Raw genomic sequence first — 19,968 nt, 5'->3', positions numbered from 1 at the left:
GACATACTTTGACAATGTTCCTAATTTGATACAGCATATGATAAATCAATGAATCCAAGACTGTAGACCACTGGAAAGCTGTGGAGTTACTGTAGAGAATCTGCCAAGCACTGTCATATATTTTCTTAAACAACTATTAAGAGTACAATTGCTATTTTGTGGGGTCTATGGAACTTCCTGATATTAATAAGGAGTCCTCATATCTACAAATAATGGAAACCGTGGGGACAAATCTTAAAATAGTATGAGTCTGAATACCTAAATTTCTGAATTTGAACCCTCTGAATAAGGGTTTAAAAGTTTGGTAAAAAATAGATGCATAGATTTCACAAGCAATGTTACAGTATTTTGATAATTTACCATGATTTACCTTGTCTATTTTTCCAGAACTGCTGCTATAATTCTGAGTTAATGTCAAATTTAGACAAATACATCTATTAAATTTCCACGAAAAAATGTTAATAATCCAAGAAATATAATTTCTTGCCTTCAACTTGTTCCTCCCTCCTCTCTGGTCTGTCATTTTCACATCCTTCCACCTCCGCCCGCCCCCACCCCAATATAATAGTATTTATTCCATTAGGTGGCAGCATAACCTCAGTCTTAAGTCTTAAATGCTTTTAGAATCTGGTCATAGAAGACCCAAGCATCTGTGCTGAGTAGAGGCGTAGAGAACTATTTGGAATGTATTTAATATGTCAGTATTTACTTCCATGTCACAGAATGATCTATAGTAGCTGCCTATGCAGCACACAAAATACCAAACAGCACTGTGAGCATAGTTCTAACCACAAAGCATAAAGTGAGGTCAGGCTGCTGTTGCTTTGCTTTGGGTTTGAGCTGTGGAGAACGTTTTCATAATCTGGCAGATGTTAAGATAAAACACAGTAAACACTCACTTAACATTGACTGTCTCGCGTGTGTGTACACGTGCATGTATATATGCATCTGTGTGTATATTCTAAAATGTTAAGTCACTGTTAAGCTTTGACAAAAAGTTTTTCACTGTTTTATGAATTCAAAATTTTTAATCTCATTCCTATCATAGTCTGGTTAAAAGATCTGGGCATTACAGCACAACCAATCTTACAAACCACAGTTCCTGTAAAATTTCTAAAAAGTGTCTTTAGCAACGGCATTTGACTTCTCCACATTATATTAATACTGTTTACACGGCTGCCTTTCCTCCTCTAAATTATAGTTTGCCTCCTGTTTAAAGGACAGGAAGCCTGACTGAACTTCTACAATGCAATAAATATAACATTTTTGGGGGAAAAAAACAAAAACAACTCTGGCTCAGCAAGCACTTGAAAAACAAGTAACAGTGGAGATCAGTACTCCCAGATGATAAATTCACAAAGGTTATCAGAAATCATAAGAAAAATAACACGAAATATTTTTTGATTCCCCTAAAAGTTTTTTATTCTCTAATGATCAATGTTACTAAAACTTAGTTTAACTAAGAAACATAAGATGAATTTTACTACAAAATTTATATAAGGCAACTAACTCTATAATGTCTCCTAAGACTCTGAAGCAAATTATAAATTTAACTTAATTTTAACCTTTTATCTTCTTCAGTTTAAGACATGTCACCATCACAACATAAGCAATACACACACACACACACACACACACACACACACATATCTTTGTGACAATCAGCACAATAAATCAGAAATAATAGACTTTTTACAAGAAAACTGTAGTCTCTGTTCAAAGTTAAGGGGTTTTTTTTTGAACAATTAGTAACATTTTTATAAGTATCAAGGCACCATGTGTGCAAAAACAGCAGTTAAAGCTTTAGGAATATGAAGGACTTAACAGTGAAAGGAGGCCAATAAATACCAGTTGTTAAACTTGTGGGTTGAAAGACGACAGCATGCATGCTGGGTACACCAATAAAATATTTATTAAACTCTGACTCATACTAAAAGGCAACAAGGAAACTGTAGTCTGCAACTCTCACTTTCTTTTTCATTTTCAGATGGGTTGGCCACAAAACTGTGTGACACCTCATTGCTCCACATTGTACTTTTGACTGTCATCTGTAGAAAATTTCCATAAACATTTGCACTGCAATTATTGGGGGCTGATTCATCTACTTTCCAGAGGCAGTCCCACCACTTTAATCTGGTAATTTATCATAAGCCTATTAAGCACTTTATTACAAGTACCCACTTTGCTTAAACCATAATTCTCCAAACCTTTTCAATTAATATGTTTCACCAAGCAAATATGATTAAAACCCAGCTATTCCTCCACGGATGATGTATGGAAAAATAAAAATAGATTATCTTCATACTTTCAACTAATCAAAAGCAATTACAAATGATAGTGTACTAAGAAAACTTCAAGGTCTTGGAAAGAATAAAACAAAAGTGGTCTTGGGGAATAAAATATGAATATATCCATCAATTCTCTAACAAGCCTAAAACTTTCACTTTATTAAGTGACCTCAGTGAAATAAAACCATAGATCCATATTTTAACACTGCCTTAACCATTTTCCATTTTTTTAAAAATAAAATTCTCCTCTTTTAGACCAAGGCTTAGACAATCTAAATTCTGAGTAGATTTCTTAGATGTAGCATTTTTTAAAAATAGGAAATTGAAAAGAAATTGCTTTTGGCAAGATGGTGTTAGATCTCTTCAGTTTCTATACTCACTTCCTGTCCTCATTTTTATTTTCTTGTTTTCTGAGCTCTTTTTCTCTATTCCCGCACCAGTTTTCTTCCTTAAATAGTTTCAGAGAAGAGATCCTTGGCCTTTTTCCAATGATGACTATTACCCACATTTGTGACAGCTTTAAAGACATACCATTTGTTAATTCTCTCCCCATTCTCCCTTTCAATAAATTTACATTTCCCTAGATTTGAATAAGTATATATGTAAGATATATATATATATGTATTAATACTAAAATACAATTTTAATGTTTATTTAGATAACCAACTTTTCCTAGAAGGCAGAAGAATGAATAGTGCATACTTAAGAGTGGCAAAAGGGAGAGTAACAGGATAAAGAAAAAAGAAACAGAGGCCTTTATTTGCCACCAATCACTGGTTATGCCTAACCAAGAGGTGCTTTAACCATCAATGGATTTTACTAGGACTCACTTTGGAGAACTACTAATGGGGGATAAGGCCAGATGAATGCCCCAGAATGACTCAAGGAACAAATGGAGTCCCCCAGATATGATGATAAGAACTGAAGGGGCAAGAAGCCATAAGTGAAGTAGACAGGAGTCTAGTCAGGAGTAAGGTAGAGAGAAAGCTATAAATCTAAAGAGACCTGTACTCCAGGTTTCTAAAGAATGGCAATCCTGGATACCAAATTCCAAAGTCTAAAAAATTCAATCAATGTACCTAAAAAAGTCAATGTTCCTTAACCTAAACTTACTTCCTTTATTAACAGAGTTCCCATCAGAAGATATATATGGGGCTTTGTTGGTCTGTAAGCTATACTCCCAAGGAAAGGTTTGGAAAGAATCATGCCATTCTACGTAACATATTTTCCACAGTCAACTGATGCAGGATGAGTAATCCAAGTTCCTAACAATCAACATTTCTGAGCAACTATATGGTAGGGGGCACCATGATCACACTTTTACATGGGGCTGTATTTTTCTAAATTTCTGGTTATGATTACTATATTTAAGGCTCTTTCTAGCTTTAAGTTCTCAAATTCTCTCCTAAAAGGCCATTCTTCAAAGAGATCACTCAGGACCACAGTGGTATAGAGGAAAGAATAGTAAGCTGGGAGTTAGGAGACCCAAGTTCTGGCCATAGTTCCACCACTTACTCTGTGACTTCAGGGAAGTAACAAGCTTCTTGCTTTTGGAATATGGAAGTTAGATTAGAGGAGATGAGATACCTTCCAGTTCTAAGACTCAACTTCTGTATCTGTAACTAAAATAACTCTCCTAAAACTTCTCCGAAGTATAGTGAAACCCAGGTCAATCCATGATGAATGGCTGACATTTTAATATAAGGATCATTCTAAGGACGCACAGAGCATGATTGATAGATACCCTATGCAAGATTTATGGGATGATGTGAACAAGCAGGCATGACTGGGTTCTAATTTGTATGCTGGAAGTGGTCACCACACTGAAGAGCACATTGAAGATCTAACAAAGTATTGATGGGTCAAATATATGTTAAGCACTCACCTAGTATATAATACTTTATTAGAATGGAGGAAGGAAGTTGGGTTCTAAGGTGAAAATCAGATGCAGTTCCTATACTGGAGGAACTGATTTTAAGTTAAAAAGATGACTACCTTGACAATGTAAGCTGCTAAACTCTGAAATGGAAAATGTAAGTAGGAGAAATTGCCTTCCAAAAATGGAATTGTCTAGAATAGTTCTAGAAGTTAAAGGCTGGGAGGGGTTATCAGAGTATCTCTTTGCTTAGAGACAGAAAACAGTGATAAGATGACCTTTAAAGACTCATTCTGACCGTATGGTTTTATAATATTTCTGTTAGAAAATCAAATGAGCAAGAAACAAATTGATGTTGTATTAAAAATCTTTCACCAAATGTTTTAAGCTTGACTTAAATAGTGAATAAAATTAAAGCACTTATACATATAAAATGGTAGGGATTAAACTTTCAGGTCACTTAATGATTCTCAAAACATAAACATAAAAAAGCTAAAAGGAATATAGGCAGTTAGTCTTTGTCTGAAATTTTAACTCATCGGGATGTTTACATGAAAAAACCATTAGGTTTTATGAATAGTACTAAGCTTTTACTAGGAAGAAATACAACATAACAAACTGTATTTTTGTTTCTCTTTCTTCACATTAAATACATCCATTTTAAAAGTAACAAATAAACAAATAAGTGATTGCATTTGGTACTCACTTTTCAATCTCAATGCCAAGGGGATTGGCAGGACGTAAGGACAAGGGAGGAATTCCTTTATTCCTATCAGTGCGCATATCATAATAATTCATTTCATCAACCCAGACAGCAGACTGATCCAAGATACCTAGAGAAAACAAAGCACATATCCTTAATAAAATAAAGACTATCAAAAGACTTTCTAGTTGTTGATATTGTATTTTATTGAAGCCCACATGTAAAATGTGTGCTGAAGTAATAGTAATATTGAGGAAGCTTAAGAACAAAATACAATTATGACTAATTATCTAATCAAAGCAGCCTAAAAGCTTTCAACAGCAAAGTTAACACCTTACAATTCCTTTCTTCACTTAACACTTTTCAACAGACAAGATAAATTAAAATTCCTGTGGAAAAGTTATCTTAAAAGTAATATACTTTCCCCCCCAAAAAAACACTTTTACTCAGTAGGTTTTACATTAAAAAAATTCCCTACACCAAAATATAAATAGTTTTACAGTATCAAATATGATGGCTCAGACAGACAAGTTTAGAAGGTCAATAGGAGTGATATGGGACAGTCCTATTGTGCTACTTGAGCATTCTGGATTTGTTCTAGCTTTGGAAAAAATTGCTGAGAAAGATTTAGGTATGTGCAGTTGACTTAAGAATATCTCAAAGGGCTTAATCCAATAAGAAGTTTGCAGTTTATGGTGCTAGTTAGTGATCCACAATATAAACAATTTTTAAGCTTTAATTTTCTGAATTTGTAAACTATGTTACAAGCAGACAAGTATGTTTTTCACAAGAATGAAAAATAAAGTTGCATAAATATATTTTTGAGAAAGTGAACAGCATTTTTTTCACTCTTTTTTCATGTAAACTTATTTTTTCCCATGAAGTGTCACAAATTGACATAGGATAATAAACTTCAAACTAAGGGGTAAATCAATTTCCCTCTAACTTATAAATGAGGAAATTAAGATCCATAGATGTTAAGTGACTTGCCAAATATCATACAAGTAGTAAGGAGTAGAGTCAGGCTTTAATGTCCTTTGTAAATCTTAAAGTTATCAATGTCAGCTGTTATTATTATTATTAAAAGCTTACAAGACACCAAAGCAATATGACTTGCTGTTTATTTGTAGATTATTGTCATCAGTACTGCCAGCACAGCTGTAATAGTATTTTTTTTTAAAAGGACAGATATAGATGACACCAGAAAAATTTTTCTCTTCTTTGATGAGGTGCGATGTCCCTTTGGATCACATAAAGGAAGTAAAGGGCCACAAAGTTTAGTTTGTTACCAGTCAGTTTTGAGATTCCTCTAGGAGTGAATGAGAAAAGAAACTAACAGAGCATTGTGGCTATTTCAGTGGCACTCCAGATGGGTTTTTTGGTGGGGGGGCGGGAATGAAAAGTATAGATGAAAATAACATTCATAATATTGAATTCAATAAAGAAGCAAAGGAATTTAATCTGAAGGAGGTTTAAAAACGGGTGAGCCATTTTGAGGGCACATGTGAGTTGTTCCTTTAAAAAATGTCAAAATTAAACCCCTAATCACTTTGGTTAACTTGGCTAACCAAGTAAGTTTAAATTTTGATCCAGTAAACACTTTGATTAAGTCATAAATTCAGTACAAAATAATGTCTTCCTCTATATATTCAGGTAACTTATTGTTTCATTCAGCGTGCTTTGAAATAAAAGATAATAATGTTGTTACTTAGAAATATATGAACATAAAATAAGATAGCTCTGGATTATGTCATATTTCTTTAAGTTACTTCATGTATTACCAAAACCCACAAGAGAATGAATCTAGGGGTCTAAAATAATGTTTCTGAGGGCATCACAAGAAGTTTTTGCTTTTCTGTTGTAATTTTTTAGTTAAAAAAGAAAGAAATGAGGGAAGGGAGGAAGGAAGGGAGAAAGGAAGGGAGAAAGGAAGAAAGAAATTACAAAATAAAGAAAAAGGAAGAAGAGAAAATAGAGAGCCACATTTAAGTTGCATATATTTGGATTACATGTGAAAATTTTCCTTTGTATTTATTTTGAGGGAGGGATGAAAACAAATTTATGCAATTCGTTTTTACCAAATTAGTAGCTAGACATGTTGGAGGAGAGTATCAAAGGATTTGGGTTCCAAAAAAATCACAAGTGTAAAACCAAATCTTAAATTGCTTTCCAGTTAGGGCTGAGGTTCAAATCTTGGCCCTGCCACTTGTCTCTCTCTGGGTCAGTCACTTTATACCCCTGGGCCTTAATTTCCCCTTCTGTGAAATGAGAGGTTGAGCTAGATGAGCTCTAAGTCCTCAGCTCTAAGTCCACCATCCTATGTTCCATTTCCAGAGAGAAGAACAAAGAACTGTTACCCAGGTTTAATTGTTAATATATGTGTGTCTTTTTTTACAATACTGTCTTACTTTGTTTAAATGCTTTTTTATTTTTACAGAAAATGCTAGTGTTGTACAAATAAATATAAATTATTAATTACAAGAATCTGAATTAAATTTGAGAGAAAATATAACTCAAACTAATGAGTATTTTTTAAAAAAAAAGCTTTTTCATTTTACTTGTTTCCTCTAATACATAAAATGATAAAAATCATACCGATCTTTTCTGGCTTGAGAAGCTTGAAAGACACTGTAGAGGTTCCTTTACCTCCCGATTTTGTTGTGACAATGATGTCACCCTTGTCATTTTTGGCTTGTCCCACTCGACATACTATTTTACTGGCAGACATCCATTCTGCAGTAAGGAGGCAATTGTGTCCACAAATTGTCAAACCTGAAAAATCAAAGGAATCGAAGTGAAAACAAATAACAAGTTCTGCATTATGTCAGCTGTGTTTTCTATTGACAATATCCATCCATCCATCCATCAATCAATCAATCAATCAACAAGAGGCTGCTATGTGCCAAGTACTAGGAATGTAAAGACAGAAGTGAAACATTCTTGCCCACATGAGGAAAGACAACATGCACATACAGAGAGCACTGTGTGATATGAAGTCCTCATGTGGCATTGGAGATGAGCTTTGGAGGAAACTAAGGAATCTAAGAGGCAGAGATGAGGAAGGAGTGCGTTCCAGGCAAGGGACATGGCGAATAGAAAGGCACAGAAATGAGGCTGGAGAATCCTGTATGGGTTTCAGTAAGAAGGACAGTTTGCCTGGACTATAAGTGTATTTGAAAGAGAGAAATGACTAACCACGATTGCAAGGGACTAATAATGAAACATGAGCGATCCTTCTCTCTCTGTATGTACACACACACACACACACACACACACACACACACACAGAGTATGTAAAGAAATTACACATACACACACACACACACACACACACACACACACAGAGTATGTAAAGAAATATATCTATATATTTACTTATCTGTGTGCACATTTCCCCCTGCTTCCTTCTGGGATAATTCCTTCAAGAGTGAGTCCCTTGAACACAAGATGTGGTTTGGATTTTGTTGTTTTTTGTCTTTCTGTGCCTAGTGTAGTGCCTGGCATGTACCACTTAATGAATAGTAGTTAGATTCAATATTTCTTTCTATATGTTTTACACACACACACACACACACACACACACACACACACACACACACACACATATCTATCTCATTCTGTACCCCCGGGTGTCATCTCTCTATCAGGAAGTGGGTAACATGTTTTACCATTAGTCCTCTGGAATTGTGATTAGTTATTATGCTTCTCAAAGTTCCCAATTCTTTCAAGTTGTTTATCTTTACAATATTGTTGTCATTATATAAATTGTTCTCCTGGTTCTGTTTACTTCATTCAGCATCAGTTCATACAAGTCTTCCCGGGTTTCTCTGAAACCAAATCCTTCATCATTTCTTATAACACAATAGTATTTTATCACTTTTATATATCATAACTGCTTCAGTCATTCCTCAGTCAAGGAGCATCTCCACAGATTACCCTTCTTTGTCACCTCACAAAGAGCTACAAATATTTTTGTATATCCTTAGTTTGTTTTATTCAAGACTAAGTCTTCCCTTAATCTACCCTCCCTCTAATTCCCCTTTCTACCTTCACTCTTTTCCCACCTATTTCCTTATGGAGTGAAATATATTTCTCTACCAAACTGTGTGTATGTCAGAAAGTGAGGTTCAAGTGTCAGCCATACTTTAACTCTTCTTTCTTGTTTACACAGACTTCTACTTGTACATCCTGATTATGTAAGGTAATTTCCCTTAATATTTCTTCCCTTCCCTTCCCTCCTAGTATGTTTGTCTATTCTTTCTATTGTTATTTTAAAGTCATCGAGTCATAAGAAAATCAACCCTTGGCCACCTCTCTAATTAGACTCCCTCTATGACCCCTGAGGCTGATAGGAGACAGAGGAGACATATGTATCCTCTACCCATATTAGAATGTAAGCAATTTGTCCTTGTTTAGACTCTTATGCTTGCTCATTCATGTTTAGCTTTTTGTTTATCTTAACTCCTATGTCTGAACTTCAAAAATTCTATATAGCACTGGTCTTTTTTATCAGGAATGCTTGAAAGTCCTCTATTTCATTAAAGATCCATTTCTCCTCCACAGCATTATACTCAGTTTTGCAAGATATTCTTCGCTCTAAGCCTATATATCCTTTGCCTCCTGGAATATCATATTGCAAGTTCTCTGCTCCTTTACAGTGGTAGCTACTAAATTATGTGTGATCCTGACTATGGTTCCTTAGTACATGAGTTCTTTCTGGCTGCTTCAAGCATTTTTTCTTTGACCTGGAAGCTCATTTTGGTTATCATGTTCCTGGAAGCTTTAATTTGGAGGTTTCCTTCAGGAAGTGATCAGTAGATTCTATTTTCACTTTGCCTTCTGGTTCTAAGGGATCTGGGCAGTTTTCTTTTATATCTTCTTGAAATATGATGTCTATGAATTAGGTTTTTTATTCATAACAGTCAGGTAGTATAATGATTCTTAAATTTTTTCTCCTTGACCTTTTCTCCAGGCCAGTTCTTTTTGTTATGAGATGCCTTGTACTTCCTTCTATTTTTTTTTCAGTCTTTTGATTTTGTTTTATTATTTCTCATTGTCTCATGAAGTCATTTCTATTTGGTCCATTTAAATTTTCAGGGAGTTTCTTGTTTGGGGAACATTCATACCATGTGTGCTAAACTATTACTTCCTTTTCCAATTCTTTCTTCCATAGCTCTCATTTCTTTTCCATTATTTTTTTGCTCTTATTTCATTGATTAAAAACATTTTTAAGCCTTTTAACTCTTGCTTCCGTCTCCCAGAAATTCTAATTGAATTTGTACTAAGCTATGTTTCACTTTGAGGCTATGTTGTAGATGTTTTAGTGTCATTCTCTTCTGGGTTTATGTCGTGGGCCTGCCTGTTACCATAATAGCTTTTTATAGTGGGATCTTTTTCTTCCGTTTGCTCATTCTTCCAGCCTATTTCTTGAGTGAAGAAAGATCAGGAAGGATGTGGACAGAAAAAAAGGCCCTTCAACTTCACAATTAATAGAAAGCAGTTTCTAATAAGTGGTAGGGTAGGAAACCAGACTACAAGGGGTTGAGAAGTGAACAGAAGGATAAATTAAAGCAAGTAGTATAGACAGTTTTTTTTTCCTAAGAATTTAGCTTTGAAACAGATGGATGATAAAGTACAAGACTTTTTTGGTAATGTGAAGCCTATGGACCCCCTTGTCAAAATAATGTTTTTAAATTATTTAAGGAAATGAGGTTAAATTTTAGTTAAAGGTTACTGAAAATAAGTATTTTTTTTTCCCATTCAAGTTCCCATATTCCCTGAAATCTAAGCACAGACTGTGAAACTTGTGTTGTTAAGAACCCTTGGCTTAAAATGATAGCAGGGTCCATTAAAGATTTTTTTTAAGAAATGGGGAGATCTAAACATGTTTGTAAACAGTAGAGAAGCCAGTACAAACAGATTGATGGTTAGACAGAGAAAGAGAGGCATGGAACCAAGGCACAGGTAGAGGTGCAGGACTTAGCAAGAACTATCTGTTCTAAAACAAAGGAAGAGAGAATTAGAAATTACGTTGAGGAGATGTAAAATGTAGAATTGGAAATTAGATGGTAATCACCAAAGGACCTTAGTTTTCTCAGTAAAGTATGAGTTAAGGTCCTTTGTTGAGAGGAAGGGGGGAAAGGGTAGTAGTAATATAAACAAGACATAGGCCTGGTAGTTGGGTTTTTTTTTTTTTACAGTAAGTATGTTTTCAAAAACCATCCAGTGAGGAGAAAGGCACTACCTCCTAAGGCAGCCCTCCTTATTCACTTTTGGATACCTCTAACTATTTGGAAAATTTTCCCTTACATCAAACAGAAATCTGTCTCTCAGCAATTCTACCCATTACTCTAAGTGCTAGAACCCACAGCCCAAGCAAAACACATTAAATCACTCTTTCACATGACATCAAAGTAAACATTTAAAGACAGTGAGCATGACTCTTGCTCCCTGGAAAGTCTTCTCTTCCCTAGGCTATATGTTGATCATATGGTGTTATCTCGAAACCTATTATTATTCTGATTTCCTGCTTATTAATATCCAGCCTTATTATAACAACTAGAACAGTACACGATACTCTAGATGTAGAGTAAAGCTTCTGTACAGGAGAGTTTTCAATTTCCTAATGCTAAAGATGACCCTCTTAATGTACTTTATGAATGAATTAAGTTATTTTTGGTTACTAATTCTATTCAGGAACTATTTTCTATGTCTAGCTAAGATGAAATATTCAGTTTCTTATAAATCAGCTCTCAGCTCTTCTCCCAAGCTCAGTGCCAGGATCTGCAGCTGCTGAAGTCAAATTCCTGAGACAAGATAGTGAAGGTTGGAGTTAATGGATTTTGGCAGTACTGGGTGCCTGGTGACCAGGGCTGCATTCATCTCAGGCAGAGTAGATGTCACCAAACTCTCAACTGATCTCAAATGAATGGTTTATGTATTCTAATATGATTCCAGCCATGGCAAGCTCAAGGGCACTGTCAAAGCTGAGAATGGAAAGCTGGTGATCAATGGAAAAATCATCATCATCTTCCAGGGGTGGAATTCCACCAATATTAACTGAGGAGATGCCAGAGTTGAGTATGCTATAGAGTCCACTGGTGTTTTTAATACCATGGCAAAGACCAGGGCTCATCTGAAGGGTGAAGCCAAATGGGTCATTATCTCTGACCCTTCTGTTGATGCCTCAATGTTCGTGATAGGAGTGAACCATGACAAATACAATAATTCCCTTAAGATTGTCAGTAATGCCTCCCATGCTACCAATAGCTTGGTCCTCATGGCCAAGGTCATTCATGACAACTCATGAAGGACTAATGACCATAGTCCATGCCACTACTGCTACTCAGAAGACAGTAAATGGTCATTCTGGCAAGATGTAATGTGATCAGTGTGGTGCTGCCCAAAACATCATCCCTGCTTCCACTGGTACTGCTAAGGCTGTGGGCAAGGTCACACCTGAGCTGAATGGGAAGCTCATAGGCATGGCTTTCTGTGTCCCTACTTCCAATATATGTGTTATGGATCTGACCTGACATCTGGAGAAACCTGCCAAATATGATAATATAAAGAAAGTGGTGAAGCAAGCATCAGAGGGACCTTTAAAGGATGTCTAGGGCTATACAGAGGACCAGATTGTATCCTGTGACTTTAACAGTGACACCCACTCTTCTACCTTTGATGCTAGTGCTGGTATTGCCTTCAACAGCCATTCTGTCAAACTCATTTCCAGGTATTACAACGAGTATGGTAATAGCACAGTGTAGTAGACCTTATGGTTCACATGGACTCCAAGGAGTAAAGAAGAAAGCCATGAATCTTCATCCTCAGCCAAAAAAGGAGTTCCACCACTGAGGAGTCCACATCCCTAACCCACGTTCCTATAGTGGGGATCTTATGCCCCATTCACATCCTTGACCTAATTTACCACCGTAGTATGGGGGAGAAACACAGAATCCTATATTGTAAATCATCAATAAAGTCACCATTTTCAATGCAAAAAAAAAAAAAATGAAGGGAGAAATCCTTCTAGGAGTTCCATAGAGTATATCACAGAAATTCTTTTTTTTTTTTTTGGAGGGGGGAAGGCAGGGCAATTGGGGTTAAGTGACTTGCCCAAAGTCACACAGCTAGTATGTCAAGTGACTGAGACTGGATTTGAACTCAGGTCCTCCTGACTCCAGGGCCAGTGCTTTACTCACTGCACCACCTAGCTGTCCCATATTCTTTTATTTATAAACTTGCCTATTGATTAACACAAAGGTTTCTAAAGATAGTCTACCAGACAGAAGCAGCACAACATAGTACAGGTGAGTTTGTAATCAGAAAGCTCATAGTTCAAATCCCAACTGTGACTAGCCATGTAACCCTACTATGCAAGTCATGTGAGAGAACAAAGACTATATCTACTCCACCAAAGATGAGCTGTGAACTGCACTGGTGGACGGTGTTCCTCTACACCAAGTAAATCACAGATTTCCCCTGTATTTGCTACCAGTCTGAAGTGATACTAAGTTCCGATATCCATCAAAGTGGAGTTAGCTATACAGTACTATTAAGTTTACTTATGAAAACAATTTACTCCAAAACCACAGAAATTGACATTTTTAAAATAATCTAATACAGTAGAGGGGCAATGAAGGACACTAATGAGTAACGTATGTTCCAGCAGGTTCAGAAGTAGCATATGATCTGCAAATTCAGTGTCAGCTCTTTTTCTAACTTTGCATTTTCCATTTGTATTCTCCATTTCTAAAGAGCAGTGACCAATTTAATAAATATTTATGAGGGAAAACAGGCCAGAATGTGTGTGGCTGGAAACCAAACACTTCACACTTTTTCTCTTCTTACTATTTAACTTTCTTATGTTGCTCAGAAGTCAAGCTTAGGGATGCCAATATTTTTTGTCAGATACCAAGAACACATAAAGTGATGCCAAATTTGGTTTAAAATATTGAAGAAAAGAACTTAAGTCATCTTTTGTTACAACTAAAAGTACTAAGCACTGCTTACAAAGAACATGATATTAAACATAAAGGGATATAACTGGGTTTCTTCAGGCCTAGCCAATGAGCTTTGTATTATATTGTTGGAATCATGACATTTAGGGAGTTCTCTAAAACCAAACTTTATTCACACATGAATGGAATTTTATTATTTTAAAAGGACTTCTAAGCATTTCTTTGGTAATGGATGTCCCATTTTTAAAATTTAATACTGAAATGAGTTTTTTATGGTAAAAGAATCTAGTGGATTCAAAACTCTGCTTAGAGCAAAAAAAAAAAAATGTTTCAACAATAGATGTCACGGCATAATCTCAAAATAAAAGGGCTTCTTACTTGGGTCCCATATGAGTAAAGTATTCTGCTAGTAGACTTTAGACTGAACATAGTCTCTAAGATGGATGAGAGATAATTCTAAAAATCATCCTAAATTTTTTAGGATATTATCCTAAAAAAAATTATCCTAAAAAAAAAAAACCACCCTCAAAATCCTAAAAAATCCTAATCCTAAAAGTTTGATCATCTGAGAATCATTATATATACTACTATCTATGAAGATGGGAGGAAGGCAGAAAACTACTTTAAAACAATAGTCCATTCATATAGCAGTGGTTGTTGTCAAGTTTTGATTTACAATCTCATCTAAGAATTATGCATAATAAAGTCACAGCCTTAAATTCTCTAGCTACTGGCGAACTGAAAGGTCAGCACTATTTAAGTTACAACACTAGAGTGAATAAATACACCTACTGCAGAAAGGATATCTTCATTTTCATTCAGGAGTTAGCTTAAATGTAAATTTAACTAAAGAATTATGAATTTAATGAAAAGCCATCCACATATAAAAAAGAGAGTCAAATCATTAAGTACATATCTGCAGTCCTACTTCTTGACTTCTTAAGTCTAGCATTCTTATTTATGGCTTAGAAAGTAGAAAAACCCATGGCATAAATGATGATAAAGTGATTTTTAGGATCTTGTGGACAGTCAAATAAAGTACTATTTTGTACAGGTTTATTTAGGCATTGCAGTTAACATGCAGGTTAAAAAATACTCCAGTCAATATGTCAGTCAACAAGTATTTATTTGGGGCCTACTATGTGATAAGCACTGCACTAAGTGTCATAGATAAAAAGAAAGGCAAAAGACAGTCCCTGCTCTCAAAAAGTTCACAATCTAAGGAGGGTCTTGCCTTGCTTTGCCTAACAATAGGCATATTGAAAACTGAATTTCAGCAAGGCTAAAAAAGGTATTACATATGAAAAGCATACCTACAATTATGAATAAAAAAGTACACAAGATAGCACTGATCATTTTTCTTTTTTTTTTTTTTGGTGTATTTTGGGGGGGGCAGGGCAATTGGGGTTAAGTGACTTGCCCAAGGTCACACAGCTAGTACATGTGTCAAGTGCCTGAGGTCGGATTTGAACTCAGGTCCTCCTGACTCCAGGCCCAGTGCTCTACTCACTGTGCCACCTAGCTGCCCTGCACTGATCATTTTTCAAGGCACAAGTTAACATGGTGATTATCAACCAGTTTTAAAATAAATCTTCACCCTGAGGAATCTCAGGATTTTTTCTACTTAGAGCAAAAACTATCAGAATAACTGTCTACAGCATAAGAAAACACAAGATTAGACAAGTATATCCAATAAAAATTGTAATGCAATTTTAAGTATATTTCAAAATTTTTGCTAAAGAATTCAGAATGAATGAAAGAAAAAAATTATTAAGCATAGTACACCACAGGATAAAACAACTGTAAATGGAATATACTTCAAAATACATTGAGTAACAGATTTAGAACTGGAAACGATCTCAGGAGTCATCTAGCGCAAACCTAGCATTTTATAGATGATGAAACTGAGGCCCAGGAAAGTTTAATGATTCATTCAATGTCATTGAATAATAGGCATTAGAGACAGAACTGGAAACAAGGTCTTCTAACTTCACAACTACATATGCTGCCTCTATTATGAATTATAATTTAGCATCACTTTCCAATGTTCTTTCTTCTTAGTTTTCTTGATGACCTTGACCAAATCATTTAATTTTTCCTCTCAATTGTAATGGAAGGTAAATAAATTATAATCCATATGATGGTGTCTAGTATGTTACCTGTTAGGGAATTTCTTAAACAGGAAGGAGGTAACATAGTAGATAGATAGATTTATAATCAGGAAGACCTAGGTTTAAATTCAGACTCTTGCCAATTACTAGCTACATGACCATGCTATGGCAAGTCATTTAACCTCTCAGAGCCTCAGTTTCTTCATGTGTAAAACAGGAATAATAAAACCCGTATCTCAACAGGGTTGCTGAAGTCCAAATGAGATAAGGGTACGCAATAGTATTTTATAATAATAATAACAACAATAGTAATATTCGTATAATGCCTACTGTGTGCCAGGCACTGTGCTGGGCACTTTACAAATATGTCTCATTATTGCGACTGTTGTTCAGTCACGTGCAACTCTTCAGGACCCCATTTAGGGCTTTTGTGGCAAAGATACTGGAGCAGTTTGCCATTTCCTTCTCCAGCTCATTTTACAGAAGAGGCAAACAGGGCTGAGTGACTTGCCCAAGGTCTCACAGGTAGTATCGGAGGCCAGATCTGAACTCAGGAAGATGAGTCTTCCTGACTTGAGGCCCAGCACTCTATCCAATTTGCCACCTAGCTAAGACCATTAGATTTCATTAGATCTTCACAACCACCATGGGAGATTGGCGATAATATTATCCCCATCTTTACAGTTGAGGGTAACTGAGGCAAGCAGAGATTAAGTGCCTTGTCCAAGGGCTTACAGCTAATAAGTATTTGAGGCAACTGAATTCAGGGAAATCAAAGATTTTGCTTTGATCATAAAGTAATAATAGAATGAATTAGGACAGGGGCTCTGGAAATAGAGAGGAAATACTAAATATTAGAGACATTAAGAAGAAAGAATAAACAGAAATGGATGACTGATGGCATATAAGGCCTTTGATTTGATAAACTCATATGACTATAATAATGAATTAGGTAAGCAATAATTCTTCATTTTCATTACAGATCATCCTTTATATAGACAATTCTGATGTGATTTCAAATAAAATCTCTCTTTTCATCTATTCAACATAACACATACAAGTTTACTCCCCACAAAAGTTACAAGAACACTTTGGTAAATACTCTTTTCAACCTACCTATGAGGTCAGTTGGCCCAGTTCCTAAGTTTTCTCCTCTGATTGTAACCTTTGTCCATGAGATACCTTCATTTGGAGAGATGCCTGTTACAAGTGGGGGTTGTCGTGATCGAGACATTCTATAAGGGAACTAGTGATGAAGTTGTAGACCTGTTAAAGAGAAAGAAAATTAAGATCAAAAAAGTGTTCTTGGTTGTTTAATGATGAAACAGTTAAGATTTGTTGCATTAATCTTATTCAAAGCACTTCATGCGATACCAACCAACAATTACACATTTAATTTAAAACGAGCGCCCTATACTCAGTAAGTTTTCATTCCAGTGTTACATGGGATATAAACAACATATATCACTATATGTCATAGATAATTTATGAATTGTGCTGTTTTTCTCAACCACTTTCTATTTGGTTTTTAACTGCATCATTCAACTGAAACCTCTTTCTCCAAAGTTTCCAGTGATTTCATAATTATCAAATATTTGTCTTATTTCTCAACCCTTCTACAGCATATGACACTTTCCACAACAGTCTTGGACACTTTCTTCTCTCTAGGTTTCTGTGACACTGTTCTAGAATAGCTAGTTCTTCTATTTACTTGTCTGAGGGTTTCTTTTCAGATTCCTTGGTTCCTTTGATAAATCAATCAATCAACAAGCATTTATTAATCATTTAAGATATGCCAGGCCCTGTACTAAGGTTGCGGGTACAAAGGAAAACAAAAACAGTCCTGGGCCTTAAGGAGTTTATATTTAATGAAGAAGACACTATGCAAATAAATAGCCACATATTCAATTCAATTCAATTCAATAAACATATATTAAGTGACCACTATGTATCAGGCACTGCATTAAACACTGGGGATACAAGTAAGGTTGGGGGGGGGGTGGGGGAAGTAGAAGAGGTGCTATGATACGTGGAGGGAAAACCAAGCAGAGGAGCTGACGGAAAATGGAAAGTTACCTAGAAAGATTTGAAAATTCTGAGCCCTCTATAGAGGGAGGCTTCAGGAGTTTATTGCCCTGCTCTCCAGTCCTTCAAACAGAGGGAAGAGGTAACATATACATGGAAGATAAGCTAACAGGGGGAGGTTCTAGCTGCTAGAGGGACCAAGAAAGAACAGTCACAGTTAATGGACAAAACATGAATAAAGAATGACCAAAGGAGATTAAGAAGTAATCTCATAGATAGAGAGGTAGAAGAGAGCTAAGAAAGAGCAGCATCACAGAAACACAGAGGTTACTTGCAAAGATGGTAGAATGGGAGAAAGCAGTACAGACCAGACTGTGTACACAAGTATTCCAACAAAGACCAAGGAAGAACAACAGACCAAGTAGTAATCTAGAAATCCAAGGAAAAACACAGTGGATCATTTCTGAAAAACTTAAGAACTGTGGTTAATAAGGGCAGCTAGATGGCACAGTGAGTAGAGCACTGGCCCTGGAGTCAGGAGGACCTGAGTTCAAATTTGGCCTCAGACATTTGATACACTTACTAGCTGTGCGACCTTGGGCAAGTCACCTAACCCAACTGCCCTGCCATCCCCCCTCAAAAAAAAAAAAGAATTCTGGTCATTTATATGATCATTCACAATTCTAGAGAACAATGATGAAGGATGCCATCAACCTCCTGGCAGTTAATAAATTCAAAGTACAGAATGAGGTGCGTGTGTGTGTGTGTGTGTGTGTATTTAAAAATGGCCAAAGTAGAAATGTTTTTCTTGACTATGCATGTCTGCCAGGGATGTTTTTGTTTTTCCAATGGGGGTTGAAGAGAGGGGATAATGTAGGTAATAGGGCTGCCAAAACAAAAGAAAAGAGGGTCACTGAAGTGTTTAAAAAAATACAGAGAAGAAAAGAGAAGGAAAGTCAACAGGAAACAAACATACAAGGCAGCTTTGAAAGTTATATGTTGATTATATGCTTAAAAAGAAATATAAGCCATAGATAACAGATATTTGCAGTTTTATGTACAATCCTTTTTATGTTCTACTTTATATACTGAAATGTTCCTTTTAATTGTTAAGTTTGGAATTTTTAAAAAGATAAAAATACATTTTAAAGAAAAGTATGAAATGGTTTGGTTATATTTAAAGATATAATATAAATCTGTCAATTTAAACACACCAACTATGCTATGAAAGTTTACATGGGAAGAGAGCTGTGAATCAAAGTCAAAAGACAGACTTGACTTTAATGTTTTAAATGAAGTATACAAGGAATGGAACAAACAGAAAAGTTTGCTAAGGAAGTAATGAATAATGAAGGTGATATATTAGTTATGCATACAAAATCTTAGTATATTTTGAGTTAGAGAAGATGGGACAAATCAAATAATTTTTAAAATGGGACTTCTTGTTAACTATGTCTCTTCAAATATGTTTTATATGTTGTCAGATGAGTGAATCTGTTATAACTACTTCCTAGAAAGAATACTATTAATTTATAAACAAGAAATAATTCAGTAAAGCTAAAATAGATAAATATAAAAAGCTTGGGAACATGGCCAAGATGCACTAGAGCCAGAGTTCCTACAATAACTTTAATAGACATCAGAAATTTATGTTGCATAAAAGATGTAGTAACACTGCAGGAAAGATAACTATTAATGGGAGATTAGAAAATTAACCTGACACTCTGATTAATGCATACAGACCAATTCTTTACAATACGGAATACAAAACTCAACTGAGATGGAGAATTATGCCCTATTTGTATAATATGATCACACTGAGTGGCGATTTAATTATCTTTTCAACACTATTAAGCAGAGTTCTATGTTGTACATCATAAATCAGTTAATCATCTGTCTTTAACAGAATTATTCTCAGAACTTCACCTAACTAAAACAAATAGCCACCTAAATAAAAAGCCTCTGCTGTTGTTTTTTTAAAAGGAAACACAAGAGGATATTAAAA

At 35.4% G+C, this 19,968-nt stretch overlaps 1 protein-coding gene across 3 annotated transcripts in view; it reads right to left on the bottom strand.

Annotated features, from left to right (window-relative positions):
• Positions 1–19,968, bottom strand: part of EXOC2 (exocyst complex component 2) — a 228,324-nt gene that overhangs the window by 178,520 nt on the left and 29,836 nt on the right. For all 3 annotated transcript variants that reach the window (XM_036755919.1, XM_036755909.1, XM_036755926.1), the window contains exons 2-4: positions 17,055–17,204; positions 7,463–7,639; positions 4,871–4,997 (exon numbers count right to left, since the gene is read on the bottom strand). In XM_036755919.1, the coding sequence (XP_036611814.1) occupies positions 4,871–4,997; positions 7,463–7,639; positions 17,055–17,172 (422 nt within the window). In that variant the 5' untranslated portion in view covers positions 17,173–17,204. The remainder of the gene's footprint in view (positions 1–4,870; positions 4,998–7,462; positions 7,640–17,054; positions 17,205–19,968) is intronic.

This window comes from Trichosurus vulpecula, chromosome 1, assembly GCF_011100635.1.
Source record: "Trichosurus vulpecula isolate mTriVul1 chromosome 1, mTriVul1.pri, whole genome shotgun sequence".
NCBI classification, from domain to species: domain Eukaryota; kingdom Metazoa; phylum Chordata; class Mammalia; order Diprotodontia; family Phalangeridae; genus Trichosurus; species Trichosurus vulpecula.
Note: the sequence above shows the minus strand (reverse complement) of the source record. Positions and strands in the feature narration are given on the sequence as shown.